This window comes from Bos indicus, chromosome X (assembly GCF_029378745.1).
Source record: "Bos indicus isolate NIAB-ARS_2022 breed Sahiwal x Tharparkar chromosome X, NIAB-ARS_B.indTharparkar_mat_pri_1.0, whole genome shotgun sequence".
Lineage (NCBI taxonomy): Eukaryota > Metazoa > Chordata > Mammalia > Artiodactyla > Bovidae > Bos > Bos indicus.
In genome coordinates this window covers 14,729,765-14,751,344 of record NC_091789.1, presented here as the reverse complement: position 1 = coordinate 14,751,344, position 21,580 = coordinate 14,729,765, and the positions used below count along the sequence as shown (strand labels likewise).

The following is a 21,580-nucleotide window of genomic DNA, read 5'->3' as shown; positions in this document are numbered from 1 at the left end:
AGAATACCAGGAACAGATTTGGAAAAGCAGTTTAAGTAGCCAAGTCCAATTTAAGAATGGTGGTGGATTTTATCACTCAGCTTTATTAATGGACCTCCTTCCCGCTGTATTGCGTTTCTTTCCCTAGTGCATTGATATAAAAGCCCTTGCCTCTCCCATTTACCCCTTTGGCTGGTGTTAACTCATTCCTGGGCATCTGTTGCCATAGCTGCAGCCACCCCTCAGCTGGAGCCCTCTTGCTAGCCCCTGCAGAGGCCATGCTGGGCTGGCCTGCTTATTCCAGGCGTCAGCTGTTAGGCGAAGGGCAAGAGCTTCATGACCTCAGAGGTCAAACAGCCCGTCCCATGTGTCTACGCCCTGTCTTTTTTTTTTTTTCCTTAGCAGCAGAAGGGTATGTGGCTGTCCTGCCTCAAGGCTGGGAAACGCGTGGGAATATTACAGCGCTTTTCCCCCCTCATCCCCTCCTGGGCGCCCAAGCAGGTAGCCCAGCACCATATTCAGAAGATGATCGATATTTCCCCTTTGTTGTGTGAATCTCTTCTTTCCACACCTGCGGCAGCTGTGGGGACTATACACAACTTGTGTCTGTTCACTGAAATAATTGCCAACAGTTTTATGGAGCGTCTCTTGTGTGTATTTTTGCCCATTTACAGATTTGATTATATCATTTGCAGAATGGAAACGTGGCTTTCCACTGCTTATTCTCATTCTCATAGATCTTCAAGAAGAGAAGACCCTTTTAAAAACAAAATGGTAAGGACATGCACATGGTTATGTTAATATCACACAGGCAAAAGTCAAGACCTTCAGGAGGTTCCTCAGGCACAAATTGACCAGGTGATGAACACATCGTGTACAGATTGTTGTTTGAGTCACCAGCCGGCACCATCCTATAAGAAATAGTTCGAAAGAGAAAATGTTGGATACCTCTAATGTGTGACTACTTTCTGCCCTAGGCTTCTGCACTAGGCCAGAGCAAACATGACTCCCACACATGCAGCTTGGGCTGGTTCAGTGGGATTTGAGGGAAATGTTCAAAGGTGGAAAGATTCCACATAGACCAGTAGTATGGAGTTGGAAAGGAAATTTTAATTTTGTCTGTGCTGTGCCAGATTTGCCAGACAGGTGGCAAGGATAAATCTGTGGATTAGCTCAAGACTCTCAAAAATTCATAACCATCTAGTCTTTTACCTTGATTTTAACAGGACTGATGTTATAGCATCAACAACAGCAGCAGAGCCACAGCAACATTAACGAGTAACCTTGATAGAGTATCCTCTACCTTTCAAAATATTCGTACAATTAATATCTCTTGTTTAACCATCCCACCAACCCTGTAAAATCAATATTATTGTTGTCTGTGTTTTTGAGATGAGGGAACCAAGTCATATTAAATGACTGGCCCAAAGTCACATAGCCAGCAAATTAATAAAAGTCTTCTAACTCCAAACCCTGATGTACAGGCAATACACACAGCCCTATCACCCTGCTTGCTAGCCCACTGCCACCACCATGTCCCCAAAACTCTGGGTAAACAAATTAAGACCCATGCAGAAATTCACTTGAAAAACAAAAGTAGCCTTCTTACAAAAGAATTAATGACTTTCCATATGTGTGCATGCTAAGTCGCTTCAGTTCTGTCCGGTTCTTCCCCTTGGACTATAGCCCGCCTGGCTCTTCTGTCCATGGAATTTTCCAGGCAAGAATACTGGAGTGGGTTGCCATGCCCTCCTCCAGAGGATCTTCCTGACCCCGGGATCGCACCCAGGTCTCTTCCATCTCCTGCACGGGCAGGCAGGTTTTTACCACTAGCACCACCTGGGAAGCCTGACTTCCTATGTGAATTCACTACTAAATGTTACCTTTGTTCATAGATTACCAGTTACCGGGCAACCTGGAGGTGGATGGGGGCAAGCCAGGGAGCTCATTGGAATGTGAAGAACAGCACAAGTTAAAGCTCCTGGAGACTGAAGAATCCTTCTAAAAATCAGATAAAGCATTCTGAAGAGACAGTCATTATGCATAGTAGTACTATAAAGATAAGTAAGGAATAATTAAGACAAAATTCAGAATAGTGGTTATCTCTGAGGGGAGATGGAAAGAATTAGGGGAGGGGCACATGGTGGCCTTTAAAGTTAATGAATGCATGCGCGCTCACTCAGTCATGTCTGACTCTTTATGACCCTCTGGACGGTAGACCACCAGACTCCTCTGTCCATGGGATTCTCCAGGCAAGAATACTGGAGTGGGTTGCCATTTCCTTCTCCAGGGGATCTTCCTGAGCCAAGGATGGAACCCACGTTTCTTGCATCTCCTTCATTGGCAGGCAGATTCTTTACCACTGCACCACCTGGGAAACCCTTAAAAGTAATAGTTATATTCTTTTTCTTCAACTGCCTGTTGTATATACAATTTTAAGTGCACCATTTTTTTTGGCTTTGTGTTCTCTTTTTTTAAATTGGAGGATATTTGCTTTCCAATGTTGTGGTGGTTTCTGCCATACAAAAACATGAACCAGCCCTAAGTATATAATATCCCCTCCCTCTTGAGCCATGAATCATTGTTTTTTATACTTCACATTTGTCTCTTATAAATTCCTCTTTGTAACTACTCAATATATAATTTTAAAAAATAGAAAAAAGTGTGAGTCAGTGGAAAAATAAGACTTGATATACAGAAATCAGCTGTACATTATAAGGAACACTGCTCTTGAAAGCTAGGCACACTTCATTTTTTGTTTTGTTTTGTTTTAGGTGCACTTTGATAAAATCCTTAGCTAGCTATGACAGTGTCTTCCAACGACATACCAGTTAGTTTCTCAAGATGTGATTTGTGAGGAGGGCAAGCCTTCCCAGAATTTTGCTAGGGTCGCTGAGCGTTTCAGCTGCCTTGCCCCTCGCCTCCCCTCCCCTCCTTTTTGACAATGAACTTCTAGCTTCTGGAAGAGGAAAGAATAGTGGCATGGTCATTTGGGAATTTGAAGCTAAGTGCTTGAACTGTAACCATGGATTTATGGGTTGTTACCCAAAGACATATCTTTATGGCTTTCCTTGGTGTTGCACCTGACAGAGAATGCAGTGAACAAGTGGGCTTGTGTATTTATTTTCGTCACTGGTTGGTTTCTCTCTGGCCAATCTAGGCATGCTGTAAGCACAGGCTGACAGGAATTATGGCTTTTCTTCCATGTGGAAATAAGTGGATAAGCAAATACTCCAGCCTGATTTTCTTTCCAATTCATTATTTACACAGAATTCACCTTGTGTAATCATTTTCAAATCAAATTTGCTCTACCAGTCCCTGTAAGCTTTGCTCTGGAGATTGTCACCAACCTAGACATCTTTTATTTTTTAACTGCTTATGTCTCTTCCATGTTAATACCAACTTAAAAAAGAAAGAAAGAAAGAAAAAGAAACACGAATGGATTAAAGGTAATGTCACTAGTGGCCTGGAGATTCACTCAGGAAGAAAATTTCAGTTACAGCAGAAATGGATAAAAGGAAAGAAAGTCAATAACTCACATGTGTTTGCTATTTGGACTACTATTGCTGTATTAAAATATTCAGGAGAACTATTGAATTAAATGGGGAAAAATACGTCATATATAAGATAGATTCCAGGAAAGGCACTTTTATGAATAGTGTTCCAGAATCACAAACTGCTGACCAAATCACTTGCATACGAATTATTCCTAGAATAGGCTGATACATAGAGTGGGTGTCCTCTGCCCAGCTGTCACACAGGTCCATGCTGTGACCTCCCTTTCTAACCTTCCTTTGTCTTCCTGGAAAGCTGGCCATGAAGAGTAACCTCTTCTCCTGCCTACCCCACTGCCCCCAATCCTGGTCACGGATAATTGAGACGTGACACTAACTTATTGTGCTTTTCCTCCACCGTAGGTGAGGTGATCATGAGAGAAGAGCCTGGATACAAATGCCATTCATGCTTTTGGAGAAAAAAAAGCAAGTGGGTTTTGGCAGCAGGTCTGATGGGTTTGGAGGAAGGTAACACTGGAAAATCTTTTGAGGATTTTATTAGCAGTACCGCTTTTAGAAAATGCATCAATCAAATAAGAGGCATATACGTTAGTCCTGCTGTTCTTTCTGGCAGTGCTGTTGGTAAAGAATTGGTTAAAGAGAAGCCATCTTCTTCTTCTTCGTTTAAATACATTCCCCACTATTATTAATGGCTGGTTCCTATACTGGTACTTTCCTGTTCTTTTCCCCTGAAGTAATCAAAACACTCCCCTCTCTCCTCACCCATAATAGCCCCTGTTTTCCAAAAGGTATCAGAGGTAATGCCCAGTATGGTTAATGTATTAATAATGATTACTAGTATTCTGCTACTACTTATTAAGCTAGGCATTGCAGTGGGGCTTTTTTTCCAACATATCTTCTCTTTTAATCCTTACCACAACCCTATGAGATAGGTACTTGTTGTTCTCCTCATTTTTCAAATGTGGAAAATGAACAGAGTCACTTCATTAGAATCATGCAGCTAATAAGCTGCAGGCCAAGATTAGAACTCAGATGTAATCCAAAACCACGATCTTAATCATTGTTACAACTCCATTTTTTCTTTGCTTGAGGTCATACAGCATTAAGGGTTGAGAGTTTATTATCCTTGGTCTGGGCAAAGGCATGAAAGGAGTTGTTGAAAGTGTGTTACAGGTTTCCAGAAAACCTCAGTCATTTTGAAACGTGAAGGGAAGTGGGGACAGTGTGACGTTCTGTATAGTAAAGGCTTTTGTTTCCTGATTATTTTCAAATTGAGGTGGAGTTTGAAAACTCAAGTTGGGCTGGCCTGTAGAGGTAAAGAAGCCAGAACGGGGCCAGAGTTGCTGGCCCAAAGCAGAGCCATTAGTCACTGCCTGCTGTGGCTGTATGTGTATATATAGCATTGCCCTTAATATTCGAGGATCTCTCTGCTGAGGCAGCTAGTTCTCAAGCCAGAGTTCCCATTATCAGTAGGATTTAACACTTGACTTGTTTATAGTGCTCATAGCCAGTGTCCCACCCCCTAACTTAGACCATGGCCTTGCAGTTAGTGACTTGCAGTGCAAGTCAACAACATACTTGAATACCCATCCTCTCAGAGTCCCACACACTGGAGAACACAAAATGACTCCAGTTTAACACTCTACTTCTAGGAGCCAGGAGTAATAAGTAAACAGATACAGAAAATACTCTCCACTCATACCCATCCCCCCAAACAAGAACTCTATTATAGGTTTTAGACTTAGCACAAATACAGCCTTATCTGCTACACTTTTAAGATACCCACAGTACCATAATTGACTTCTCTCTCAAAACCCACTTTAAAATAATCTTCTCCAGCTTAGCATCACTTCCTCTATGCTCCCCTCCCACCTCCACCACCACCTCTCATACTAGCAGAGTAACTGCCTCCCCTTTCTTCACACCCATTTAGCCATTATCAAACAATAATTTTGTTTTCACGTTTGTCTCTCCCATTACTCTATGAGCCCCTCAAAGAGCAGAGAAACATGGATTTTTCACCTTGGTACCATCAAATGCTACATGGATTTAACATGTTTGTTAAATTAATATTCAGAATGTATCCTGAAGCTCTGCCATAACCTCACTCAAAGATTCGGGTTGACCACATGTGTTGTTTTCACCATTCTTATTTACAGATGAGAAAACTGAAACTCTGTGTTTTGCAAACGTGTAGTGGGCATAAGAGTTATCTAGGCTGCTTGTTCAACAGGCAGATTCTTGGCACCACTCAGATGAAAGCCTCAGCCATGGACCCTGGAACTTGGCTGTTTAGCCAGCACTCCAGGTGATTCTGATGCACATGATTGGAACGCACTTGGACAAACACGGGTGTAAGCGATTACGGCAGCACAAGTAAATAGTGGAGCCGGAGCTCAAACTCAGCCCTCCTAATTCCAGATCTAGCCCAGGCTATATTTATCTTTGTTTTACTCTATCTCCTATGGCAAGGAAGTGGACTGAAACATGTTGGAAAGATTTTCAGCAACAAGGGCTAAAGCAAAACGGCTTGTGGATTAACCTCTGGGCTGTTTATTTGTTTTTCCTCCAAGAGATCTTGCCAGACTTCCAACAGCCTAGCTGCGGGGTTGCCAAGTCATCTCTTACGCAACTTACCTCAGAAAAGCATTGACCACAGAGCTTTGGGAACTTTCAGTTTTATGCTTCTATTTTGTTCTTTCTCTACACACCCACCTCCACCACCAACCATGCCATTAACCTAAAGAGCAGGCTCAGTATCTGAAATGCAATTAGTTAATTAAATAGTAAGATTTCCAGTTGAAAGCCGGTAACTACACTATCTGGGATCAGACAGTAATAGTCATGTGTCTGTCTCAAAACCAGGAAAAGAAACGTGTGGCTTATCAGGCAATTAGTAGAGATGTTAAAGGAGCTGGTGTCTAGTAGCATTTTTTGTGGCCCAGTTATGCTTCTGGTGTTCTTTATGTAAATGTTAGGTGAGGGAATACGTGGAATGTGATGATGCAATCCTAGGGACTAGAGAACCACGGTCAACCATTCACCCTTGACCAGTGTAATATGAGTTCACTGGTATCTCAGAAGCCCAAGAAGCCAAGAGTGGGGAATTATGGACCTCAGCAAAGCCCAAGACAGCCTCTCTAGGACAGCTCGCCTCTGCTTTTACTGACAGAGGAAGCCCTCCAAGGTTCCCATCGTAGAGCCTGCTGGGACTCCACCACCCTTGCCTCCGACTTCAACCTGTTTTCCTGGCTCACATTCAGCTCATCACATTGAATTGACAAGGACTATCTCTGAGATTCTTCAACTCACTCATGCCAAATCACCCTGAAGTAACTAAGGAGGCCCCTGCTCCAACTTAGGGAAGTGGGAGAAGGGACCCCCACACAGCAGCCAAATAGTTTCTTTCTTATACAGAAAAAAAGAAAGGTAATGATAAGGGAAGTGGGGTTAAATCACGACTGAGTACTTGGTCTGTGTCAGATCTCAGGTTCTGCGTTCTTTATAGTGTGGTGATAGGATATACCTCAGCGGCCAAAAGTGTGGGATCTGGAGCCACACTGCCTGAATCTGAATTTCACCTCCAGCATTAACTCCATCTGGGACCCTCGGTAACTTCCTAACTTCTTTGTGTTCCATTTTGCTTATCTGTAAAATGGATCTAATGATAAATCTTACCTATCTCATAGGATTGTTATGCAGATTAGATGAAATAACTCATATAAAGTCTTAAAATAGTGTTTGGCATATAATAAGCATTTAATCAGCTTCTCTGGTGGCTCAGCAGCAAAGAATCTGCCTGCAATGTAGGAGACACAGGAGACTTGGGTTCCATCCCTGGGTTGGGAAGATCCTCTGGAGGAGAGCATGGCACCCCACTGTAATATTCTTGCCTAGAGAATCCCGTGGACAGAGGAGCCTAGCGGGCTGCAGTCCATGGGGTCGCAAACAGTCAGACACGACTGAAGCGACTAAGCATGCATTCACACAAGCAAGCATTTAATCAATATTAGGAATCAACATTATTATCATTAGCTTAGTACGTGAAAGATAGATACCATTATCTCTAACTGCATGTGAATAAACAGGCTAAAGAGTTTTCGAAACTTGCCTAAAGTCACACAGCTGGTAAATAACAGAGCCAAGACTTGATCTGAGATCTGGGCCCCAGGTCTGTACTCCTCCCACTGTACCCTGATCCCTTCATAAATGTAGGGTAAATGCTGTGAGTTCCTTGGAGAGGCATATGCCAAAATGTTTGACCTTCTTCCTCATTACACCCCAACCCCACTGCAACTGCCATCTGGAGGGCTGGCTTGGCACCCTAGCTTCTTATATATCTAGTTTAAAACCTTGAACATTCCTATTACTGCTCCAGTATGGAGGTGGCTCTCTCCAGGACTCTTCAGCTTATAGACTAGAACAATGAGGCTTATAGCATGAAGGTTACTTTGTGAAACACCCTCTATCCTGAGGTTCTCATCCGCAGACCCTGAGGATCTAGCTCTGCCCCACCACACTCACAGCTCATGTGAGAATAATTACTTACTATATAAGCCAGCATAAAAACCTTTCCCTTTATTTTTTTCTTTTCCCTCCCCTTCCTTCTCTCTCCCTTCCCCAAGAAAGAGTATGTTGTGATATCCTGATCCCTTTGAGTGGTTCCTTGATCCATCCTTGGTAATACTCATAAAGAGTATTGCCTAGTAGCATCATCTCTCTCAAGCCTCTGGGGAGCCTTGTCTTAAAGCCCCCATCAATTCTCTGACCCTGCATAGCCATGATGCAAGATGTGGCGTCACTGGTGACATCTGTGATCAGACAGAGAATGGGGGTGTGCCTGGGGTGTCAGTGCATTGTTCACAATGATGGATTGTTAATTTTCAAAGAAAATGAAGAAGGATTTAAAATAACATGTACAATGCACAATATTGCTTCCTGAGCAACAAATACCAAACAGAAGATAAACTCTTGAGCCCTAGGCTTAATGTAGACCCCAAACATGATTTATCCTGCTGCTTCCTTTCCCTTAGCTGCAGAACAGAAAATACAATATTATTGAGTTCTAAGACACCCCACCCTGCCCTTGTGCCATAATCTTCCACAACATAGACCTTGTATACCTGCTGCATGCAAGGTCCTGTATAATATGCTAGAGATGGGGTTTTCTGCCATGTTCCATGCAAGCATTTTCTTAACTTCCTCTCTTTTCCTTTGTCTTGGTATTCCTAGTGTTATTTCCAGGTGCATGCATGCTAACTCAGTCATGTCCAACTGTTTGACCTGCTGGATGGTAGCCCACCAGGCTCCTCTGTCCCTGGATTTCTCCAGGCAAAAATGTTGGAGCAGGTTGCCATTTCCTACTCAGGGGATCTTCCCGACCCAGGGACCAAACCCATGACTCTTACATCTCCTGCATTGGCAGGTGGATTCTTTACCACTGAACCACTGGGTTTATATATGGAACAGCAGTTAAGAGCATGAACTGTGGATCAGTGGAGCCAGACTGCCTGGGTTTGAATCCCAGCTCCACTGCAAGCTAATGTATGAGGTTAGCTTGTACAGGTCACTTAACTTTTCTGTTTCCATTACCCTCATTAGTAAAATGGGGATGATGAGAGGTCCTACTTTATAGGGCTTTGAGTTTCAAATTAATGTATATAAAGTGCCTAGAATAATGCTTGGCACATAAGAATTTAAAAAGTATTAACTATTATTGGTCTTATAATTACTATCATTCACCATTTATCTAAATCCTGATATGTTCCAGAGGTTTGATGTCTTACCCAGCTTTGAACCACCATTTTCCTTCTGCAAAAATGACTAGCAGCTAAGTTCTGTTCTGGATCACACAGTGCCATCTTATATGGCTATGGCTCTATGAAATAGGCATTGCAGGTAAGTCCCACTTGGACAATTACTGAGTCCTTGCAGAGTTAATTTATTTAAAAGCCTATTTATTGGCACCTACTTTGAGCTAGTCACTGTAGACTATACAAAAGTAAATGAGGTTTATATTCCCTACCCTCAAGGTATTAACAAATATGGCTGCTACACACACATTTATTTTAGTAAGTTTAATAACTTTAAATTCTCAAGAAATTCCAGTCAGTTCTTTCTTACCCATAAAGAATTTCTCTGTGATGAAAATTATCTCCCTATCTCCAGAACTATCATTGTTAAAGTTAGTATTTCTGTAATTGTGATTCTCTTACATTATCAGCATGTTTGGACTATAATACCGTTTTATCTCCTCTCTCTCCATTTAAAATATTCATAAGAAACCCACTAAAATAGACTTCATCTTAATACAACAACAAAATAGTATCCCGTTTTAAATAGTTTGGCATCTGCTTCTGGAAAGAACAATGTCTGTGCAGGCCTCCCTTATATATACTCATAGATTTCCTTATTAATTTGTTTAAAATTGTTTACTGAACATGTTCTGTATGTCAGATACAGTATCTAGGCATTAGGAATAACAAGGAGGAATAAGGGATTCCAGAGCCTAGCAGGAGAGACAACCACAGAAAAAGGTGATGAAAATATAATGTAGTAAGAGCTGTGATAGTAATGTTTTTAATGATCTAGGGGAACACAGTCAATAAAGGGGCTCTTTTGGGGGGGAGTTTAGTATGATGGATAAGACTGTGGTCATTGGCAATAGAGCTGTCTGGGCTTGTATTCCTGTTCTACCACTTATTAGCTGTGTGATATTGAGCTGATGACCTAAACTCTCCACGCCTCAGTTTTGTTATCTGTATAGTGTAGTGCAATAACTCATATATATGCTGTCTCTCAGTAGACTTTGAACCCTTGAAGGCTAGGACTACTTCTACATCATCATCTTATTTATTACCATGTTATGATTACCACTTAGCAAGTGCTCAATATGACCCAGAAGCCATGCTAAATTCTTCACCCACATTATCTAATTTAATCTTCAATACACTTTTAAGGTAGATACTATCATTTTCCTAATTTTGTCGCTTGACATTTTTCTCATCAGACGCAGTTCTTTATTCAGAGCATTTATCATAATGTGTAATTATTTTATATTCATTCATATTTTTATATCCCCCTCCTTCACTGTAGTGTTAGCTTCATAAAACCAAGGATGAGGCCTGCTTGGCTCACCATAATATCCTCAATATCTAGAATAATGCCAACACATAGAAGATATTCAGTGAACATACGCTAAATATGAAAGGAAGATTGGAAGGCAGGCTGGCAAAAAGAGAAGAAAAGAAAAGAGAATTAATGATCACATTACAGTTACTAAGTAGCAGAGCTAACTGGTCCAGACCCATCTGACTCCCATATCCGTGCTCTTGATCCCTAGGCAAGATTACTTCCTACTCTTGAGAGACTTTCAATAGATGTTTGTTGACAAAGTTCTTTCCTCAACTTTGTACTGCTGCTGCTGCTGCTAAGTCAGTTCAGTCGTATCTGACTCTGTGCGACCCCATAGATGGCAGCCCACCAGGCTCCCCCGTCCCTGGGATTCTCCAGGCAAGAACACTGGAGTGGGTTGCCATTTCCTTCTCCAATGCATGAAAGTGAAAAGGGAAAGTAAAGTCGCTCAGTCATGTCCGACTCTTAGCGACCTCATGGACTGCAGCCCACCAGGCTTCTCCGTCCATGGGGTTTTCCAGGCAAGAGTACTGGAGTGGGGTGTCATTGCCTTCTCCGTGTAATCAAGTTATAGCAAGCATAAAAAACAATGGATGTAAACCTGAACAAAAGAAAGAAAACTGTAGGAGAGTAAATCATCAGAAAAGAGCTTATGTCTTAATAAAATATATTTGGCAAAATGGCAACAATATACTGAACTTGTTTCAAAGGAAATATTGGAAATAACTCTACTAAAGGATGAGGTTATCACAGAATGTGTGTGTGTGTGCATTGTCTTCAAGATCAAATAACTTTGACAGTACCTGAGTACTTAATCAGTGAAGCATAAACAATGCAAAAATAAACAGATGGCAGTAGTGATTTGATAGTTATGTGGTGATACCAGCTTAGAGTAGGTGTTCACTTCCCAGTCTTTTAAATTTTTTTGGTGCTAATGAACTCTTGTTCCAAAGTGCTAATCTTCAATCAGCTTACCTAGGACACACATTTATAGCCACTCTACAACTTGTGATGTCCTGAGGAGTTGCCACACAAGCAGAACAAGAGAACCAGCATAGCAGGACATGATCTACAGACTTGGGTGAGACATTTTGAAGACCATTTGACAACCACTAGCACTTAACCTTCTGAATATATTTGCCTCCTGCCCATGAGTGTGGGACTCATGGGAAAATGAGCAATATCTTCCTTTAGTGACATGGAACTACTTTTATAAAACACCTAAAAAAATTGTTAGATGTCCATTTGTAGTCTGAAAAGTTAATCAAGACTTAACTTTTCAACCATTAAGTAATGATTTGTAACAGATGTTTAGCACAGCATGTTTTGTTAATGCACACCTTAAATCCAGATTGCTGCCAGAAATGATCATCTGGATTTCTCTTTGAAAGTAGAAACTTGCAATCTTGCTTATATATATGTTGCTAAGTCGCTTCAGTCATGTCCGACTCTGTGCGACCCCATAGACAGCAGCCCATCAGGCTCCCCCATCCCTGGGATTCTCCAGGCAAGAACACTGGAGTGGGTTGCCATTTCCTTCTCCAATGAATGAAAGTGAAAAGTGACAGTGAAGTCGCTCAGTCGTGTCTGACTCCTAGCGACCCCATGGACTGCAGCCTACCAGGCTCCTCTGTCCATGGGATTTTCCAGGCAAGAGTACTGGAGTGGGGTGCCATTGCCTTCTCCAGCTTATATATATGGCTGTGCCTATATGGGGAAAAGATTATAGCCAATAAGATCAAACTGGGTGTATTAGTTGAGTGTATCTATCCCTGGTTATAACTCTTAAGTAAATTCCTACATATAAATTCAGTTGTCCTGGACAGAGAATCAGTTTAGCAATTATGCCATCCATTTTAAGGCAATTTATCATTCTGGAAAGGTATACAAATAATAAATGAGTGTCATTGCATAGACTGCTTATTGTGCCCCAAATCAATATAAGTTGGATTTTCTTTATTCATTCATTCAAGTATTTCTTGAATACCTACCCCATACTAAACATTAACATAAGAAATGGGAAAACAAAGATACCCCAAACCCAGCCCTTGACCTAAAGGAGTATGCAGGCTAGCAGAAGACAAATGTATATCCAATAACTGTAATTCAAGGCAGAGGTAAATGTTCATTGTTCTTGCTTCCTGGAATGCTCTTCAAGCCTAATCCTCCATTCACCACCTAGGAGAAAATCCTATCCCTTTTAAAGACTCTTTTCAAATGATTCTTTGCCAGTGAAGGCTTCCCTGACTAGTCCTGCTCTCCTCCACCTCTCAACCCCGAACACATATGTCCAAACCCATTCCAGCAGATTTCATTACTCCATCTTTGTTCCTATAGCACTTTACTCATAGTTTGTTACAGCACTGATTATAATGATTTGTATTTGGTTGTTTATATGTCATGCCTCTCATGGTATGGTGAGTTCTTCCAGAATAATAAATGACTTGTTCATTTCTGTATGCCTAGTCACTAGCACAGAACATGGCATATACTAAGGCTCAATAAAAGCTTGGTTTGGTTTGGGGAGAAGTGAGAGAATAAGCAAATATATGAAAATCAAATTCTAGATAAAATATTATGAGAAAATATAGGAAGAAGTGATTAATTTTAGTGAAGTGGCTTCACAGACAGGAGGCATTTGAGAAGATCCTTGAGAAATGAGTTGGATTTAACAGGTGGAGATGGGTGTTGGGGGAAGGGAGGGAGATGAGACGGGCATTTAAAGCAGAACTCCTTGAGGATTTAAGAACTGAGCTCACTGTAGCAAAATAATGCTGTTAATTATGCATCGTCCTTATCTGTTCACTGTAAACAAGCCTAACAGGAACTCTACTTGCTAATGTTTTTACAAGCACTGTGAATTAATATATATTTTGAAAAGAGTGATATAGTATTGTCCTTTAAAAAAAACTGATAATTTAGTTCATTCTCCCTCCACCCCCACCAAATTAGTCCAGGGCTTGGCTAGGTACATTGTAAACTCTTCTTCTTTAATCTCAAAATTCTATATTGAGAATAATTCCTAATTCTCTTATACATTTCCCAAACTGCTGCACAAGAAAATATTTTTCACATTAGGGTTCAGTCCTTTTAAACCTAGCTGTTTCCTCTAAGTTGTTCTGCAGCCAGCAGAGAAAATCAAAGTGTAGACTCAGTAATGTCTAAAGGTCCCTTCCAGCTATGACATTCTCTAAAAACTTGCCCCTCTAGTTGGCAATTGGGAGTCAAGATGAACCTAATAATCATTATATAAACTCTTGGCCCAAAGGATATTTGATGCCCATGTTTTCTTGATCTTATTTACAAGGAGGCTATTTCCAGCCTTGTATGCCTTCAAGGTGAACACTGAAAACTGGGGGTGAGGACTAGAGCTCCTACAGACGGAGAAACCACCAGTTCTGAAATTTAACTTCTGACTGCAGTAACAAATGCTTAGGGCCATCAATCACTCTTGGGGGCAGGGAGTGGTTTATGGAGGGGAAGCAAAGGCAGTCTGTCTAGAAGAATAATAAAAACTAGCATTTCAGAAATTATGTTTTTGGCCACATGCATTTACTTCTAATGACCAATCATTGTCCAAAATAGCACTTGTGTAAATAACCCAGTCATGGTTCATCCCTCATATTGCCAGGTTGGAAGGATGTGATGGACGAATGTTAGCAAGCTACTATTAGGAAAGAGTTGCCTTCCGGGGTGTAATTGGCAGGAGTGCATACTGGGAGGTAGGAGGAAAGCAATGGAAAGGTTTCTTTTTTAATGCATATCAGTAGTCAGAGGGAAGTTCACCAAAATAAAAGACGTTTTGTGCTCAGGTGACTTACAACTATGTCTCTCCCAACTGTGCAATGTATACATGCATATGCATGTATCATCCACTTCAACATCTCTGCTTACTTCTCGTCCCTGGTCTGGAATGTCTTACCCCCTCTTCTTTACCTATTTAATAACTAACCATAACTCAAGACATATTTTATAGAAATCTTGCCCATTGTTTCAAATCCTGTCTTCTCCTAAAAGCGTTCCTTAAACTTCAATAACATTCCTAGTCTATACCATTTGAGTCTTTCACTGTTTCCTAATTGTTTACTTGGAGATACCAAAGCATGGTGCCTAAAAGTATACATCCTGTGTGACCTTGAACTACATATGTAAGTCTTCAAAGCCTCTCATCTATTAAATGGAGTTATAAAGAGCCCTTATCTCATCGGGTTGTTTTGAAAGTTAAATGAAAACACTGCATGCCAAGAGCTTTACCTAACATATGGCAAGTGTTTGATGGTGGCAGTAATGGATAAAGTGTAGTGAAGTGAAGTCGCTCAGTCGTGTCCGACTATTTGCGACCCCATAGACTGTACCCTACCAGGCTCCTCTGTCCATGGGATTTTCCAGGCAATAGTACTGGAATGGATTGCCATTTCCTTCTCCAGGGGATCTTCCCAACCCAGGGCTCGAACCCGGGTCTCCCACATTGTAGACAGATGCTTTACCATCTGAGCCACCAGGGAAGTCCAGTAATGGATAGAGGTGGTGATAATAGTAATAATAGTGATAATAGTAGTAATCAACACCATCATCATCAGTCTCTTCAATTAGATTGTATAACCTTTAAGGGCAGGGACTGTCTCCTATCTACTTGTTCTCTGCTATCCTAACACCTGAAATACTCAATTGGCTAAGTTTATGTTTGTTAATGGTGTGTCCAACTCAATAGTACTGCCTCAAAGATGTGAAATTCCGTTAGGAATGTATTTTTTCTTTTCCATGGTACTATAGAAGCCCTTGGGTGGTTTTTCTTGGTTTGCAAGCATGAGTAGTTCGGATGGATGCTGATGAAGTAATCATTTGCAACTAGACTATGAGAAGAATGGGAAATGTCTTAATTATTCCAAGCTCCTGTGCTGTGTACACTTGAAAAGAAAAACTCAGAAAACTAAAAAATGCTGGTTCAAAAATCAAAGAAGAAATAGATATTTCATGTTCATGGATTTTGTTGTTGTTCAGTCGCTAAGTACTAACCTTTGAATGTGAGTGTGTCTGCTATTTGAGTTCATTAAAATAATGGAAAGCAATGCTCTGAAGCTTTAGAGGGAAAGAAGCTATCCAGTATCTTTCCCTATAGACCATTCATTCCATGCTGGAAGAAGACATGCAGAATTCTAATATTAATATAAGCAGTGCAATCCTCTCTCATATCTTCCCTTAATAATGATAATAGTAATAATTAGTATAGTATAATATTATTTAAAATGATACTAAGTGTCTTGTTCAGTTCAGTTCAGTCAGTCATGTCTGACTCTTTGTGACCCCATGGACTGCAGCACACCAGGCTTCCCTATCCATCACCAACTCCCAGAGCTTGCTCAAACTCATGTGCATCGAGTTGGTGATGCCATCCAACCATCGCATCCTCCGTCATCCCCTTCTCCTCTCACCTTCAATCTTTCCCAGCATCAAGGTCTTTTCCAGTGAGTTGGCTCTGTGCATCAGGTGGCCAAAGTATTGGTGCATCAGTCATTCCAATGAATATTCAGGGTTGAATTCCTTTAAAATTGACTGGTTTGATTTCCTTGCAGTCCAAGGGGCTCTCAAGAATCTTCTCCAGCACGACATAGATAGGAAGACTCAATACTGTCAAGATATCGATTTTTCCCAACTTGATTCAATGCAATTTCAATCAAAACCCAAGCAAGTTATTTTGTAGATATGAAAAAAAAATTATTCTAAAGTTTATGGAGAGGTAAAAGACCTGATCAGAATAGCCAACACAGTATTGAAGAAGAACAAAGTTGGAAAACTGATGCTACACAACTTTAAGACTTACTATAAAGCTACAGTAATCAAGACAGTGTGGCATTGGTGAAAGAATAGACAAATAGATCAATGAAACAGAATAGAGAGCCCAGAAATAGACCCACATGAATAGAATCAACAGATCTTTGGTGAATGGAGCAAAGGTAGTCTCTTCAACAAATGTGCTGAAACAACTGGACATCCACATGCAAAAAAATGAATCTACATACAAATTTTATACCCATCACAAAACTAACTCAAAATGGATCATAGACCAAAATGTAACAGGCAAAACTATAAAACTCCTAGAAGACAACATAAGAGAAAACCTAGATGACACCTTGGATATGGGTATAACTGTTTAACTATAACACCAAAATTATGATCCATGAAAGAAATTTTTGGTCACCTAAACTTCATTAAAATTAAAAACTTTGTGAAAGACAATGTCAAGAGATTGAGAAAACAAGCCATAGACTTGAAGAAAGTATTTACAAAATACATACCTGATAAAGGACTATTGTCTAAAATATACAAGGAACTCTTAAAATTCAACAATAGTAAAACAAACAACCTGATTGAAAAATAGACCAGTGACTCATATAGTAAGTGTGTTAGTCGCTCAGTCGTGCCCGACTCTTTGCGACCCCATGGACTGCAGCCCACCAGGTTCCTCTGTCCATGAGATTTTTCCAGGCAAGGATACTGGAATGGGTTGCCATTTCCTTCTCCAGGGGATCTTCCCAACCCAGGGATTGAACCCAGGTCACCTGCACTGCAGGTAGATTCTTTACCAACTGAGCTACAAGGGAAGCTCCACCCCCACCTCATCAAAGAAAATAAATGTATGGATGGTAAATAAGGATATTGAAAAACTGCTTTCTATCATATGTCATCAGGGCAATGCAAATTAAAACAACAACAAAATACCACTACAAACCTGTTAGAATGGCCAAAATCCAGAATACTGATAACACTGAATACTGATGATGATGTGGATCAATAGGAACTTTCATTTACTGGAGGTGGGGATGCAAAATGGTACAAGTACTTTGGAAGAAGCATTGATGACTTCGTTTTTTAAAAATTAATTAATTTTAATCGGAAGGTAATTACAATATTTTGGTGGGTTTTGCCATATATTGACATGAATCAGCCACAGGTGTATATGTGTCCCCCCATCCCAAACCCCGCTCCCACCTCCCTCCCCATCCCATCCCTCTGGGTTGTCCCAGTGCACCGGCTTTGAGTGCCCTGTTTCATGCATTGAACTTGGACTGGTCATCTCTTTCACATATGGTAATATACATGTTTCAATGCTATTCTCTCAGATAATCCCACCCTTGCCTTCTCCCACAGAGTCCAAAAGTCTGTTCTTTATATCTGTGTCTCTTTTGCTGTCTCACGTATAAGGTTGTCGTTACCATCTTTCTAAATTCCATATATATGCATTAATATACGGTATTGGTGTTTTTCTTTCTGACTTACTTCATTCTGTATATTAGGCTCCAGTCTCATCCACCTCATTAGAACTGACTCAAACGTGTTCTTTTTAATAGCTGAGTAATACTCCATTGTGTATATGTACCACAGCTTTCTTATCCATTCATCTGCCAATGGACATCTAGGTTGCTTCCATGTCCTAGCTATTGTAAACAGTGCTGTGATGAACACTGGGGTACACGTGCACTGACGACTTCTTATAAAACCACGTATGTTCTTACCATAGGGTCCAGTGATTGCATTCCTTTGGTGTTTACCCAAAGGAGTTGAAAACTTATGTTCACACAAAATGTGTACACAAATATTTATAGCCGTTTTATTCATAATTGCCAAAACTTTGAAGTAACCACAATGTCCTTCAGTAGGTAAAAAGATAAACGCTGGTATATCCAGACAAAGAAATATTATTCAGCACTAAAGATAAATGAGCTATGGAGCCATGAAAAGACTTGGAGTAAACTTAAATACATAAGACTAAGTGAAAAAAGCCAATTTGAAAAGGCTACATACTGTATGATTCCAAGTATATGACATTCTAGAAAAAGCAAAACTGTTGAGATGGTAAAAGATCAGTGATTGCTGGGGTTGGGGGAGGGGACAAGGATGAATAGCAGAGCACAAAGGAATTTTAGGGCAGTGAAATTACCCTGTGTGATATGGCTATATGTTATAAATTTTTCAAAACCTGTAGAATGTAAAACACCAAACTGAAGCCTAATGTAAACTATGGCTGTTGAGTGATTATGATGTATCAATATACATTCACCAGTTGTAACAAATGAACCACTCTCGTGAGGGATATTGATAATGGGAGAGGCAGTGCATGTGTGGGGGTGGAGGTATATGTGTAATCTCTGTACTTTTCCCTCACTTTCACTGTGAACCTAACATTGCTGTAAAAAAAAAAAGTTTTCTTTTACTTTAAAACAGGTAGGAAGGAGTGAGGGAAGGAAGGAGGGGAGAGTAAAGGGAGAGAGAGAAAGAGAGAAAGAAACACTAAAATGCTGTCTGATAAATTGTGTGTTCAAATTCTATGACTTCCTGCCAGTTCAAGCTGTATTGTTTTAACCCTTGTAAAGAGCTGAAATTAAGGCTGTATCCAGCACTTGTCCATCAGTCCATTTCTGTAAAGAGTTTGCCAGATTCACAATGATAAGTGAACCAGATACTGAAACCTAAAAACAACAAATTATTTTGCTTGTCATTTCTTTCTAGCTGATAATAGTAGAACTCTGAATGTGGATTCAACTGCAATGACTCTACCTATGTCTGATCCAACTGCATGGGCCACAGCAATGAATAATCTTGGAATGGCACCACTGGGAATTGCTGGACAACCAATTTTACCTGGTATGCTATTTTTAATCACCTCACAAGTGTTTCTTTTTATTGACCATGTGAACATAAATATAACAGTATGACACAACTTATTTTGAAGTTGACATTTACTAGATTCTGCCTAGAGTGTGCATTTTTGTAATATGAGCTTGATAGCTCATGAATTACAGGGTGGCCTGTAGTTACTAGTATACTCCCTATTGCACTATGGTCAAGCTAGGGCTATATCAGATGCAGGATATGGTCACTGAACATTTAAGTAGTTCATTGAAATAAAAGTACAAGAGAATTCAGCAAGGAATTATAGTTTGTCTAATTTTATACATTTCTTAAGTGAAACAAATAAACGTGGAGCTAGAATGAGAACTTAGACATCCCCACAATCTTAGGTTCCTAAAGGAAAAGACAGGAGATGCTGAGAAATAACCCAAAGACTATTGTTAACATTGAATAACTGTTCGAATATTTAAAACAAAGTAACCTGTAAGAGAATGAGCACTGTGTACTAACTCCATTTCCACTAAAGATAAAAATCAGAATAAAAATGCCATATCATCTGAAGGGTTTCGTTTAGACACAAAAAACTTCCTGGAATGTCAGAGCAATTAACTATTAAAATGGGTTTGTTAATGTGCCTTGGGCAACTCAAATCTTGTATTGCCTCTGCATATGACCTTAAATGACCATGAAAGTACTGCGAGTATTGATTTGGAGGGTCACAAAGAAATGTTAGCAAGTAGGCAAATATGCAAATGTAAATTCTTGAATGATTATAAATGATATATGAAATATAAATTTGATTTTTAAAATGGGTTTGTGAAGACATTAGAGAATCACCATATCACGAATCCTGGACTACTTTTAAAACATCCTAAACATTAATCTTCCAAATTCACTTAAGGCCAATCTACACTGCCGGGGTCCAGCCCCGGTGGATCCAGGGAATTCGAAGCGGGGACGGCGTCGGCGAGGATCAGGAAACAATTGCTTAATTAAATGTTAATTAAGGATATAAAGAGTAATAGAATGAGGATAGCTCAGTGAGGAAATTCAGTGGAGAAAAGAGGCTGAAATAAGGATAGCTCAGTGAGGAAATTCAGTGGAGAAAAGAGACTGAATAATTCAGCCAGAAGGTAAGAGAAAGAACGACATGGTGAGACCAAGTTTCGGTGAACAAGACCCGCACTTTTTTGCCAGGGGCGGAGCTCGCTCCTCGCACTACACTACTTGCTACTCAAAGTGTGGTCCACATAACCTGGAAGCTGTTAAGAATTTCAGAATCTTAGGCCACAGCCTAAACCTACTGAATCAAACCTGAATTTTCCCATGATCCCCACGTGATTCATAAGCTCATTAAAGTTGAGAAACAAATCTAGAATGATGCACGTAGGGTTGTTGTGAGAATTAAATCATACTTCGACAATGCCTGACACACACTAAGTGCTCCAAAATGTTGGCCATTTAAAAATCAAAATTAATATACTTCTCATAAACATTTCCTAAAGGAGTAGTGGGTTTTTTGTTTCATTTTTCTTTCTTATTTCATTATAATAGAATTTAAACTAAAATTTCATGTATTATAGCTTTATATACAGTGGTCCTGAATCACAATCTCATAGTCTAGAGCAACTAGATTATCTGATTTGGCTTAAATATTACCAGTTCATGGAAGTCTGAGATGTATGGGTATATATCGTCAAAAATATCTTGAGGCCAGATCTGCTCTGATATCAAGGTAACTAAACATTAGCTTATATCAGATTATTTGTAAATTACCACATCTAAACATAAATCTGTGCTCACAAAGTAATCTTCAGTGCTTAGCCAGCCATCTACAATGTGGAACAACAAAAAAGGCCTAGCTTTGAGAGTAAAAAGGTCATCCAAACCATTGTTACAGGCCCAATGCTTGTGCTTGGGTCAATGTTAAGCCTAGAAAATTGGGATTGTTTTCCTAACAGTAGCTCAGATGGCTATTTCTGCAGAAACAGTACCTTCTTAGTATTTAATAACACAGGTTGCAAGGACCAACAGCTTGTGTTAAATCCTGGCTTTGCCACTTTCTAGCTACATGACCTTGAGCAAAGTATTTGACCTATTTGTATCTCAGCTTTCTCATCTGTAAAATGGAGATGGTTATAGTATGTACCTCATAGGATTGCTGTGAAGGCTAAATAATATACTTAGCGCAATGCTTGGTAAGGTTTAACTAGTGTCATTATTATTGCTATTAGTCATTTTACATGTTATTTAAGATAAAGGAAATACTAATATACTTCCTTCAAATGGCTACTAAGCTGCCACTTTCATTGAAAAGTACT

General features: G+C 40.1%; 1 protein-coding gene across 14 annotated transcripts in view; it reads left to right on the top strand.

Annotated features, from left to right (window-relative positions):
* The window catches only part of ENOX2 (ecto-NOX disulfide-thiol exchanger 2), a 287,975-nt gene that overhangs the window by 184,719 nt on the left and 81,676 nt on the right, over positions 1 to 21,580 (top strand). For 13 of the 14 annotated variants that reach the window (XR_011565163.1, XM_070783673.1, XM_070783668.1 and 10 more), the window contains one exon: positions 19,137 to 19,271. Coding sequence is in view for 13 of the 14 variants with exons in the window: in XM_070783664.1 (XP_070639765.1) it covers positions 19,137 to 19,271 (135 nt within the window). In the remaining variant the exon portion in view is untranslated. Of the gene's footprint in view, positions 1 to 9,248; positions 9,393 to 19,136; positions 19,272 to 21,580 lie in introns of those variants that run through there. The other variant, XM_070783671.1, reaches the window with a different exon arrangement.